At 34.9% G+C, this 13,945-nt stretch overlaps 1 protein-coding gene across 1 annotated transcript; it reads right to left on the bottom strand.

Annotated features, from left to right (window-relative positions):
* Positions 1-1,435: 1,435 nt before the first annotated feature.
* On the bottom strand, positions 1,436-3,846 carry LOC149192433 (non-specific phospholipase C2-like). Its single transcript, XM_089406382.1, has 3 exons — positions 2,666-3,846; positions 2,297-2,473; positions 1,436-2,168 (listed from the first exon to the last, which is right to left on the bottom strand). Exons 1-3 carry the CDS (start codon positions 3,675-3,677, stop codon positions 1,825-1,827), a joined length of 1,533 nt encoding a protein of 510 aa, XP_089262508.1. The 5' UTR covers positions 3,678-3,846; the 3' UTR covers positions 1,436-1,824.
* Between the last annotated feature and the right edge of the window lie 10,099 nt (positions 3,847-13,945).

Raw genomic sequence — 13,945 nt, 5'->3', positions numbered from 1 at the left:
GTTCACAATAAATAAATTAATTGTGCTATCCAGTTAATTTTATAGTACTTCTAAAATAATGGATTTCGGAATAAAAGGTATCCATTCCATATAGAATTATAAACCCTACTGACAATGAAAATTCAGATTATTTACCTATATTTCTTGAGCAATAGATCCCAATGATCTCAGTCACCTTTTCAACCTCTGCTTGTCATCCTCCCGACCATGAGATTCGTCTTCAAGACCAAATCTCCCCCAAGCCTGCTTGGAAGACCACTGTCTTCAGTGAGTTTCGCACACAATGCTAATGCTATCTAGTCATCACCAGACTTAGCATTGTTTTTTTTAATTTTTTTTTTCTCGTATGTCTCTACAGCACGGTTTTTTCCTCCCCTCACCCCCTTTTCCTTGGAGTGTTTTCAGTTAGGGGAGGCAGTTAGGGTTTTTACCGGCAACTGCCTCTTTCCAACTTCTTTATGAGGAGTTACAAATATGTTATTACTCAATCATTTTCTAACTTCAGAAATTAACAATATTATTAATCCAAACAGAAAATAACGATATTATCCACTTTGTTTTCTTACAGTGGTAATTCTGGGAACATTACAAATTTTTCTATGCTTTATTTCCTTTTGTGATCAATAATATTATTGTGTATATGTTGTGTTTGTTAAATTTTTTAATTAAACCAACATATTCAATATTATTCTTTATTTTAACATACATATATTTTTTAAGTTTTTTAATGTAATATTAAGTGACAACATCTCCAACCTCTAGAACTGGGTTGTAGAGCACCTCTTGGCATAATTACTAAATGTGAAGAAGCTCATGATACATATCACATTGCCAAGAATTAAGAAAAATAAATAAATTAATTAACCAAATTAGTGGGATGATATCACTAATTTAATCATTAATCTGGCAAAAGAATTTCAAGCAAGAACGTGATTTTTTATTTCTTAAAATGCATTTTTAAATCCATATATGGATTCAGCACCCTGAAAACCCTATGAGAAACTCGAATTTTATAGATTAAATAACTTAAACTCAAGTTTTTTAGAATCTCTACGAGATTTTGATTAAAATTAACAAGAAAAAATAATTAAATAACTTAAACTCAAGTTTTTTAAAATCTCTACGAGATTTTGGTTAAAATTAACTAGAAAAATTATCGTGAAAAAAGTCATTTCATCAAATTAGAATATGTCTATATATATATATATATATAACAAGATTATACATATAAGATCTTTAGTCATGAAAATTCATTCTCACTTTATTATAATATCATAATTTATCCATAATTTTTTAATTAATTAATTTAAAAATAACTCTATTTTTTTGAAATAAATCTTACTCTTTAATTTATAATTATTATGAAAAATATTCAAAATCTCTACCATCCATCCATTTATTAATTAATTACCATTAAATCAAAATGTTCGAACTATTATTCCAAAATATAAGCACATAATAAATCGGGTACAAACAAATTTATTGATTAATTACCATTAAATCAAAATGTTCCAATTACTATTCCAAGATACAAGCACATAATAAATCGGGTACAAACAACTAAATATCATCTAAGAGTCTAAGACCCTCAGTTTTCACTCCGAGGGAACATCCACAACTGAAGGAATATTCGAGTCCGGCACGACACCGGACCAGAAATAATAAGAAACATTCCTCAACTGAAGGAATATTCGAGTCTGGCACGACACCGGACCAGAAATATTAAGTTACACCTGACGAATAATTCAAAGTTACGGCCAGCGAATACACTGACTCCTTCAAAAAATAAGCTGCACAACGTACTTCAAAAATACACTCCAGTAACTAGCCAGATTTGCAAACGAGGCAGGATCCAAGATTCGCCAAAAACTGTCGAATTCGGGAACGAGAAGGGGGTGTTTCACAAGGAACCTTCACAATCGTTTCCGGATCTTCACCGTTTCTAATGGCGGTCTCACACGCTTCAAGAAAACGTTTTACCCCACGCTCAGCATATGCGCACGCTTCTCCCACGTTCATCTTCTTCGGGAGTTCATCTGGATAGATATCCAAAGCGTGATCTCCGTTCAATGAAGCTGCTAGCAGCACCAATTCCGTCTGAAAATCGTGTAAAGCCGCATCTTCCTTTGCTTCCGTATGTCTCAGCTGGGGCGGTATGGGCAACTCATCTGATCACAAAAATAACAATTCAATTAGAAATTAAAGCATAACTATCCGATTTGAAATCGAAGCGTAATCTACCAGGCTATAGGGCCGCTTCATCTTTAATTCTTATGGCAGATAGATAGGTAGATACCCGGGCAGTCTGTTCGTGGGCTGTCCCGAAGTTGTAAAACGCTTTCAAAAGTGCCGGCCCAAGCGTCCCTCTTCGTCAGGAATTCTGATTTCAGATTGAAGATCTTCTTAACAGTTGCAGGGATGGACGAATGCTCAAACTCGGATGAAGGATATGGTCCATTTGGCCCATGCACCACTGCAAAATTAATTAATCCAACTCATTAAATCTTCACATTTATTGCAATCGCTCTTTATACCAGAAAAGGAAAAGGAACGCTTTCTTCATTTAATAAGAATTAAGCAATGGTCTTTCTCCTGTGAGAATTCTTCAATTATTGTCAGGCTGTACCCCCAAGGGGGAATCTAAATTAAAAGAAAATTAGCGTACCTGTCCCTTTGTTAATCCAGGGAGAAATCATGATAGTCGGTACACGGACGCCCAATCTGTTGAATTCGAAGTAATAGGGCTTGGGGCCAACTATACCATCAGGAGAGGGGACATCCCTCACAGGCGTGGGCACATGATCGTAGAAACCCCCGTGCTCATCGTATGTAATAATGAACAACATCTCGTTCCACTGGGGACTCGATCTCAGAACCTCGTACACCTCTTTCACAAACTTCTGCCCTTCACCAACATCTTTGGACGGATGGTCATCATTTCCAGGCAAAAGCTTGAGATCGAAGTAACGTTGCTCGATGACCACATAATTGGGGAGCTTCCCTTTCTTGGCATCGGATTTGAAGTGGAGATCATATTGGTGAAACTTGATGATATACTTGAGCTTTCTAAGATTTCTGTAGAACAAAGTGCTGGGAGGATACTGATAGTAAATACCGAAGTCGAGTCCGGATTCGGCGATGGATTCGAAGATGGTCTTTTGAGGATATCCCTCGATCAGCTTTAGTGAATCGTTGCTGGTGGCTCCATGGGAAGTCGCAGAATGAACATAGAGTCTGTTGGGTTGTGTGGAGGCGGGGACCGAAGCAAACCACCTGTCAAAGAGTGCGTATTCGCTTACAAGAGCTTCATAAACAGGAAGCGCTTGAGGTCTGAAACCATTCATGACGGTTGCAGACATACCCTTCTCAGTACTCTCGGCCTGTTGGGCGAATCCGTTCATGGGAGGAGGATCCGCAGAGGTGTTGGTGGAATTTCCAAAAACCTGTTCTCTAATGGCTTGGTATGAATGACCAGGATCTGGATCGACATATTCGGCTTTATTTTGGAAAAACACTTTAGCAGAGTTGGGATCTGTTGTGGAGATAGGGTTCCATTCCTCCCCTGTTACGCCATTTATCTCTGGATTCAGCTCCTTCATCCATCCGAGCATGTGGTCGAACGATCGATTCTCCTGGACGAGGATCACAATAGTTTTGATGGGTCCGGGTATTGCCATCTTCAATCCTGTAGCTGCAATCTACAAGAACGTATGTATAAATCAGAGACAGCAGATTTCAGTATGAAACTCTTAAGAATGCTCGCTTCCTCATATGTGAAACAAGTGTAGGCGCGAGTTTGTTTATAAGTATGTCGAGCCGAGGAAGCTTGTGCGCAGAGTGTTTCAGATGGGAACGTATTCGAATGCGTGAATAATCCCCGTTGCATTTAAAAGTAGAACAACCTAGATGGGTATATATGCCAAGAATATTCGTCCCTTTTGGATAGACCATTTTTATTTGTTTTTTCCATGTTCAGTTCAGCCACATGCGTGTGGTTGCAGATACAGGTATAGCACACGCGAAGTCGATGTATTCCATTCGAAGTGTTTTGAACTAAATTAGACTTGTAGTTATCGTTGGTTACGTGATCAGACTGATAGGTATTGTTTCAATCCCGTGTCCAGAGTCGCCCTGCCTATCCACGCTAGCTCTGGGAGAACCACAGGGTTGAATCGTTCTGCAATACCGTGGCGTATTCGAAGTATGGTTTTTCTATGGATAATCATTTCTGCATTAATTAATTCGGAAGCAAGAACAACCTTATATTTTTTATTACTTATAATACTGAAGAAAGAATAACACTGATTTATTTTTATTTTTAATTTTAACACCGACAGAGGTTCCCCGTACTACCTATTAACAATTCAATTTAGACCTTGACTAAATCGTACAACCGTACAACTTTATACGCACCCAGCTGCTCCACCCACCAAGGCAAAGCTTAGCCACCAATATTAACGTTACTACACTACGGTGTATATACAGTGTTACTAGGGTGTATATACAGTGTTGGGTTAGCAACGTTCAATACTCTTTAGTATTCACCAAAAATGTGATATATAACCTTTGGCCTTGCAAACAGATTAGGGTCACTGCACCACAACATTTAATGTTTTAATTCAGAGAATATGTCCTATTTAGTACTATTAATGTAATGATTTCACAAACGGAGTGGGCCTACCACACCACGATATTTCATGCTTTTATTCCTATAATCTCATAGTCATGTAAAGTTTATTTTAATATATTTATTTCTCAGAATATTTCATGTTTTCATTCATATAATCTCATAGTCATGTAAAGTTTATTTTAATATATTTATTTCTTAGAGGTTGTTTAAGTGGCTCTAAGTTTATTTTTATTTTTTTCCTTTAATTTGGTTCATTTTATTTGAAATCGATAAATTTACAAATTTAAATTATATAGTTTACATTGTATTAAATTTATATACATATTTAAAATTTATAAATACACATTAATTTAATTATATAAATTAATTGATTAATAAATAGATATTAATTTATAAGAATATCAAATCACTTATTTTATTATACAATTCACATTTTTAAAATTTAAAAAAAAAACATACAAACTAAATAAATTTTAATTTCTTTGAAATTAGCTTTCGGAATAATCACATCATTACTATTAGTTGGTCAAAGTTTCGAACCCTTTGTATTTGTTGGTCTATGTTTTGAACCCTCTAATGTGGTCCATCATCAAGACCAACATTAGAGGGTTCGAAACTTAGACCAAGGAATATTGATGATGTGATTATTCCTAAAGCCAAAAAAACAATATAGATCACAAAAGTCTTAAATAAAAAATTATAACTTATTTTAAATTATTATTAGTATTTTATTTATTATAAAAAAATTAATATATAAGTTAAACATATATACATTAAAAAAATACAAGATTCTCTAGCATGGATATTCTTAATCTACTATAATAGATTCATCTTAATCGCAGATCTAGCAAGCATGGAGAGGGGTCAAATCTTTTGAGTTGCAAACCTCTTTTAAAATGAAAATTTTGAAAAGTTGTTTGCACCTTTAAAGATTTTATTCTCTCCGGGTTTACTACATCCTTGTTTAAGATGGATAGTGAGACTACTTGAAATGTTTTAATGACAAGAATTTATTTTTTTCAATTACTTATTTTTATGCACACACATATATAACATTGAAATATTTCACTTAACATAGGCATTGAAACATTTTATTTGTAAACAACATTTTTACATTAAAATGCTTTTTTTATTAATATATTTTTAAATATACTTCAATATTACTTAATTCAACATATTAAAATATTTTAGATATCATTTACATTGATTTTTTTATTATTATTAATTATTTTTAGATCTTATATTACTCTTATTAAGAAATAATTGAATATTTTTACTTAAATAATTTATTCAATTAACATGGATGTTCAAATAGTTTATTTAAGTCTCGTATTTATTTATTTTTATTTTTATTTTTAAGATAATGATTAACCGTGTCTTCCTAGCATACTTAAAACTGAAAATATAAGATTTCATGATATTGAAATATTTTATTTATGGTTGAGAGTGAAAGTGAAATGTTTTTACCACATCTCCTTGACTAAATTGAGTGAGCACTATAAGAGTGGGGTTATTAATGTTTTATAATACTTTTAATTAAAATAACCAGGTATGCATATTCATTTTTATTTTAGCTAGTAATGTTTTTTATGTAAAGAATATTTTATTTTTATTTTTAAAAAGAATTGCACATCGTCCTCATACTAGCACCTCTTAGCCCAATAATAGGCTTTGTTATAATGTCATGGTTTAGCAATACCACATGCCCAGAAAAACATAAATGGCTCCATATGACACTTGTTCATATGACTTTTTTTAAATTAACTATTTTAATTAAAAGGATAAAAAGAACATAACTACTTTGGAGATAAATCTCAACCATTAATTGGTGTATACTACTATAGATATTCTATAATAATTCATTCAAAGAAGCTTATTCCTTTATGATAATTCATTGGAGAAGCCCTATTCCAAAATAGAGAGGCTTATGTGCCTAATAACAAAAAATTACAATTTCACTAAAAATTATATGCCATAAAAAAAATAAAAAAATAAAAATAAAAATTATAACAATGATATTACACATTTTTTTACTTCTCAATATGGGGGAGGTGTTGTAGTGGTTGTAAATGGGTGTAAACATGTAAATGTTGTCCAAATTTACAATTTCATTAAAAATTATATGCCAAAAAAATAATACTAATTTATAACAATGATATTACACATTTTTTTTGTAGTGTTTGTGAGTGTAAACATGTGAGGGAGATGTTGTAGTGGTTTAAATGAGTGTAAACATTTAAATGTCAACTTAATATAGGAGAGATATTATAGGATCCATGAAATAAAAGCATTGGATCGAAAAATAATAATAACAAAACATAATGTCAACTTAATTAGAAAAATGCAAAATTACAAACAATGTTTTTATAAGAAAAAATAATTTACAAGAAAAAATCGTAATATACATATCACATTAAAATAAATTTAAACAAGAGAAACAATCCAGCTTAGTCCATGCCACTAAAGTTAAAAATTATGCTTTTGCATCAAAAAATATAACCTACATTGTTCAATGCTAAATTAATAGGTCAAAAGGAAAATCAAATCCTATAATCTCACTTTAGTAGGAATTAATAAATTTAGAATTGAAGTGGAAAAATTAGTTTGTTACTCGCACAAGACCAACATAAATTTTGGTGGGTAGTAACTGCTGCCTATTTATAATTTTACTCCTACATAAGTGTAGAGAAACCCATAAATAAAGGTGGGAAGTAAGTATATTTATTTATGTCTTATTCCTATCCATCTTTTATGCAAAAGGTTGCTTAAATTATGGTGGGAAGTAATTGATTGTAAATATGTTATATACCTAAGTATGAGCTATTGTCAAGGATTTTATTTTTGGATGGTTTTCCTACAAATCTTATGAACGAAAAATCACTACACTAATATCTAAAAATCATGCTTGAATATTGCAGCTACATCCATAAATTATGGCATAAAATATGTGAGACATTTATCCGCATGGAATTATATTGTGCAAACGCTACAATAACACCTTCAAGCCATGTCAGCCAAGAGAGGGTTCATCCTCATTACAGCAAGAAAATTTGAAATTTGGCTTCTTCTCCTACCCAAAAACGCCTAGTTTTGCTTCCCACTTAATCAACTGATAGCCAAACCTCAGCTTTAAAACCTTCTCGTACTGCAACCCTGAGAGTGATCCAAAAAAGTATACACCCAAAGATTTAGATAATTTGGGAAAATTGTCCAGAATATGGGGCCTCGACCAAACTTTGTCGAATAGTCACATATACGCAACACCAATGGCAAGGGATGCCACCAAAATCAGTCAATCAAAAAGGACCCTAAGAAATGTGGGAGAGAGATAGGTCCAAAATAGAAGTTATCTTACGACTTTCAAAAAAATCTAGGATTTATCAGATTGTAACTACCCCTCCCAACATTTACCCGTTTTTACAAGCTCTCACTGTAAATGTGAGGTTGAGTTATTATATGACATGACCCAACCTCCAAGTTCCAGTGGGACCTACAATCTGAAAACTTATTGATACTCCTAAGGAACATTATATCACCCAGAAGTCAATCCACAACCTCCGATGACCAGATCCTGAGTTGGATCTATCTTTTCACAAGCCTAACCCCAAACCACACACACAAGCTTGCTTCCATGCAGATATGACCTAAATCCTCCTATTTTCTCCCTGTGGTTATGATATCTAAGCCACTTTTTCAGGATAGCCTCTAGACCATTGCCCATAATTATCTATAACTTTCCATAATCATAATTAAAGTGATAAAAATGCCAAAAATTCAAGCTTGAAGCAAGAACTTGACCTATACTGCCTAGAACATGATCAACATTTCGTCAAACATATGGAAAACGTGTGGGCTACAGGTCATGAATGCATATTTGATCATAAATCTTTGAACTTCATGTAAGGATCACCAAGAAGGTCTAATGCCCTCTCAAGTAGTTGCAACAACACTTGTTAGCCCATTTATTCATCAACCACTCAAATACTTATCAAATCATGAACAAGAGTCATAGCTAGAGAACATCATAAAACCATACTTATACTAGCATATAACCAGAGTATTAACCATGACAAGTCAGCCATAAAATCTACATAATAACAAGTACAAGCTCTCATAGATAACAATAGGAAAATAGCTCTTATTAACTTATGGAAAATCCAACCAAGTCAGGGACTTTCATGTATCACCCGATCATAGATTAGGCTAAACCAAATCTTTCTTTCAGTCAATCACCCCCGTGCTATATTCCAAGCATGAACGTGGGCTCTTATGAGATAAACCAAGACATAACAACCAGGGAATCTAGAGGTTAAACTACCTCCACCCTCAAGTTGTCGTGATCTCACCTAAACTAGTCTCGAGATCACAAAACCAAACCAATCTTAGATGCATCAAAATTTCTTCAGCATACCTTGAGGAATTTTCTTGTCTCCACCCACCTATCGAGGGCTTCCTAGAGAAAACCATCTCCACCACCAACCCTTGGGAAATTTCCTAATACCACCTCACCTGATTCCAAAACCTTTCGCAATCCAAAGCTCAACTGAGAGTGAATCCCATCACACCATGGTTGTCGAGGAAATGGAAAGGCAAGGTTTAAACCACTCTAAAACCAAAAAAACCCATGCCAATGATAGTAAATAAATAAATGCATGTGCCTTGTATTTACACCGCAACTAGGAAATCACACATGCATGATGCTACAAAATCCTCCTGCTGATGTTGTTGATCCAACCTTCTCCTTGCTTTCCTTCACTTTCCTTTTCACTCCTTTTCTTTCCTTTTCTTTCCTTTCTACAAATCTAAGAGAATGCCAAAATGCTCCAAGAATACTCTGAATGTGCAAGAGTGTATGAGAGAGAGAATGAAAGGAGAGAGCCAAATTAAACTGACAAAAGTTGTAATGACCAGAAGTTGTGAACTGATTTTTTTTATGCCTTTTTATCATTGAAGTTTCCTTTTTATTCATTTTCCTATAATTTCCCTTTCATGCAAATTTTTGTCTCTCCACCTCCATTTTCTCCCATTTTCCTTTATTTTCATAAATAAATGCTAATTATTGCCTATTTGCCTTTGCCAATTTCCATAGCCATAATAAGCCAAAAGTGATGCCAACTATAATGCTTGCCCAACATTCAGCTTGGAATACATGTCTCGTGACCTTGGTCTTATTTTTCCTTTATTATCCTTTATTACAAGGAACTTTAAATCAAGGTTGTTACAAACCCCTCCCCCTTAGGGGAACACTGTCCTCGGTGTTCAATGACACCTATGACCAACAAACCACTGAAATTAAAACATAATACATATGGATCTTTATGACATAGATCGATACAATATTTACAATGACATCTTGTTGAAAATCAAAACAACCATACCGCTTATTGGAGCTTTACAACACAACTCATTGTGGTATTTACAATAATATACACACACACATATACCAAAAACACATTTTCTTGAACCGAAAAATAATGAAGGGTAAAAAGCCCATATTTGATCAACCATCTCCCATGTAGCTTCTTTGGGTCCAAAGTGCTTCCACTGAACTTTAACTTGCTCTATTTCTCAGTTCTGAAGCATGAGTTGTTTCCGATGCAATATGTACTAAGGTTCTAGCTAGAATTTTCCCTCTAGTACCACCATCAATATAGACCAATGAATCACATGATAAACCTCCTACACATATCTCTTAATTAATGAAACATGGAAAACATCATATACTTTCACTATTGTCGGTAGTGCAAGTTTGTAGGCCACTGGTCCAATCATCTCAAGGATCTCAAAAGGCCCACAATATTGAGGTGCCAACTTGGCACATGATCCAATCCTCAAGGAGATCCTCTTGGGTTTGACGTGCAAGTACACATGCTCCCCAACCTGAAACTCCTTAAATACCATGTGTTGATCTGCATAACTCTTCTGCTTGTCATGTGTTTTCTTTAAATTCCTTCTGATAACCTGCATCTCTTGTTCCATCTCTACCAACATGTTTGGTCCAATCAACACCATGTTCACTAGATCACTCCAACTGATAGGAGTATTAAAAATTAACTCTTAAAGAACCTCAAATGGACTCATCCTCAAGGATTCATGATACCCATTATTGTCAGAAAACTCCACTAGTGGAAGTTACTCCTCCCACTTTCATTGTTGACGCATGACATGCATCCTCAACATATCCTCAAGAATCTTGTTAACCCTCTATGTCTATCAATCTATATGTGAATGATAAGTTATACTGAAAGCCAACTCTATCCCCAAGCCTACAAACAACTCCTTCCAAAAATGGAAGTGAACTTGGCATCTTTGTACGATATGATCTTCTTTGGAACACCATGTAACCTCATTATCTCCCTGATGAAAATATGAGCTGCCTCACTAGCTTAATTAGTAGACTTAACTGCAATGAAGTGAGCTACCTTACTTAACCTGTCAACCACAACCATGATGGAATCATGCTGTCTGGATGTCCTCGGAAAACTTGTAATGAAGTCCGTGGAAATGACCTCCCATTTTGATTCTAGAATTAGAATCGGTTGTAATAAACCATATGGTTGCTTACACCCTACTTTCACCTGCTGATAGTCCAAACATCTCACAACAAACTCATCCACCTATTTTTTCAAGTTCGTCCAACAATATAACTTCTTAACAACTGTCAAAGTCTTATGATATCCTGGGTGACCTGAATATGACTTAACATGAAACTCCCTCAAAATAAGATTCTTGAGCTCATTGTTATCCGACACATAAATCCTGTTCCTAAATCTGACTAAGCCATCTACCATGAGGTAATACTCCTCATCCATATCACCTTCACCTTACTACTGTAACATGTGCTTTAGTTGTTGATACATGTCATCATGCTACCCTACTTGCAAGATTCACTCTTGTAAATATATCCCATAAGAGCTCACAACTGAAATGTGATTCACCTACACTCTCCTACTAAGAGCATATGAAACCCTATTCTCCTTTCCCTTGATGTATCTGATATCGAAGTCAAACTTACTGAGGGTATCCAACCATCTATATTTCCTGGAATTTAGATTGGGTTGGTCAAAGAAGTACCTTATTCCACTATGATTGCTCATCAGAATAAACATCTTGCCAAGAAGATAATGCCTCCACATCTTCAAGGCATGAATGATACCTACCAACTAAATATCATGAGTCACATAGTTATGCTTGTGACTTCCTTGACTCATAGCATGCCACCATTCCTTCTTACATTAGGACTCCAAGTCCTTTCTTACAAGAATCTATACATACCATGAACCCCTAATTAAGATATGCAATCTTTAAGACTCGAGAATTCGTAAGCAAATTCTTCAAATGTTCAAAACTATATGCATATTCCTCAGTCCATTCAAAATTCTTTCCTTTCCTCTGCAAAGAGATAATATGATAGGAAATTTGTGAGAAGTTCTTGATGAACCTCCTGTAATACCCTACTAGTCCCATGAATGGTCTGACCTCATCCACATTCCTATGAGTTGGCCACTCCATGGTAGCTTTAATATTTTCTGGGTCCACTACTATCCCTTCCTTGGAAACAACATGTCCCAAGTAATGACCTTTATTTTGAAAGAAACTACACTTGTTGATCTTGGCAAACAAATAATTCTCTCTCAGCAATATCAATATTGTTGCCAGATGCTCTGCATGTTCTTCCTCATTCTTAGAATATATCAATATATCATCAATGAATACTATCACAAACTTTTCCAGATAAGGGTGCAACACATTGTTCATCAAACACATGTAAGTGGATGGAGCATTAATAAGACCAAAATGAACTACCACAAACTCATAATGCACATACCTAGTGCAGAATGCAGTCTTGCATATATCTTATTCTTTGATGCACACCTGATGATATCTTGATCTCAAGTGAATCTTTGAGAATGTTGTTGCTCCCTTCAATTGATCAAAAGTATCATCAATATGAGGAAAATGATACGTATTCTTAATATGCATCTTGTTCAACTTCCTGTAGTGAATGCACAACCTAAGAGTACCATCCTTCTTCTTTGCAAACAACACTGGTGCACCCCAAGGTGACACACTTGGCCTTATGTATCCTTTATCAAGCATTTCCTTAAGTTGCAACTTCAATTCTACCAACTCCAGAGTGCTCATACTGTAAGGTGGCTTTGATGCTGGTGTTACTTCTAGTACCAACTCAATAGAAAAATCCACTTCCCTATGAGGCAGTAACTTCGAAATATCTGTAGGAAACATCCTGAAACTATTGTAAAATATAATACCTCTTCAGGACTTCCTCATCCTCCACGTCCTTCCTTTTTTCACAGGAAACATGCACTAAAAATAATATACATTTTTTACAACTGCGCTTACCCTGCATAGTTGTAACCATTCTCAACGATGTAAGCTTCTTCTTTCCCTATGAGATTCTATTCTCTCCATCATCATCCAAGCACTCAATAGCCTTATCATAAAAATATACCTTGATCCTATGAGTAAACAACCAATCCATACCCAAAGGCATGCTATATGAACCTAATGGAAGCACATTTAGATGTGTTGATATAGGTATACTATTCAGCTCAACTGCACAAGATCCCACACAATGATCATGAACTCTTTTCTTGGTCCTTGTAGCCAACTGCACCAACCAAGAATCTGCATGCACTTATTTATTCAAGCCACGCTTATCCACCAGTTCAGGACTAACATAACTATAATTAGATCTAAGATCAATCAAAATGGAAACAACTCAATCATAGAGCTTACCTTCCATCTCAATAATGGATGCCTGATGATCTGCCTTCTTGTTATCAAGTGTTGCATAGATCCAAGGAATGATATGACCAACATCCCCAACTATCTGCATCTCCTAAGCACTGTAGATCTAAGGTTTTCCACTTTGTTACAACGAACAATCCTTCTTGCGATGATATTTTCCACAAATCCAACACTGCAATGATTATTTGCCACTACATTTATTCTGCTACTCTTTAGGCTGAAATCCATGTCCCTTCTTAGTTGCACTAAACTTCTTGTAAGGAGCCACATTTTCTTTCTCACCTGTATCCTAATGTCTTCCCCACTTCTGAGTCCATTTTCCTTTAGCCTTTTCATTCCCTTTTCAATCACGCTTAAGCTCAAACTTACACTTTGACTGCTCATAGCAATGCTTCAATTTCCCAATGACTTCCTCTAATGACCGAGACTCATCATACTAAATATGATCCTTGAATGCTAACGAAAATCCATTGATGAACCTTTGAACCTTAGTCCTATCATCCTTTAGGTAAGGCACATACCTCAACAACTTCAAAAACTTAG

The sequence above is a fragment of the Pinus tabuliformis genome, chromosome 2_2, assembly GCF_031772625.1.
Source record: "Pinus tabuliformis cultivar Carrire ecotype Pingquan chromosome 2_2, CPIR1, whole genome shotgun sequence".
NCBI lineage: Eukaryota > Viridiplantae > Streptophyta > Pinopsida > Pinales > Pinaceae > Pinus > Pinus tabuliformis.
Note: the sequence above shows the minus strand (reverse complement) of the source record. Positions and strands in the feature narration are given on the sequence as shown.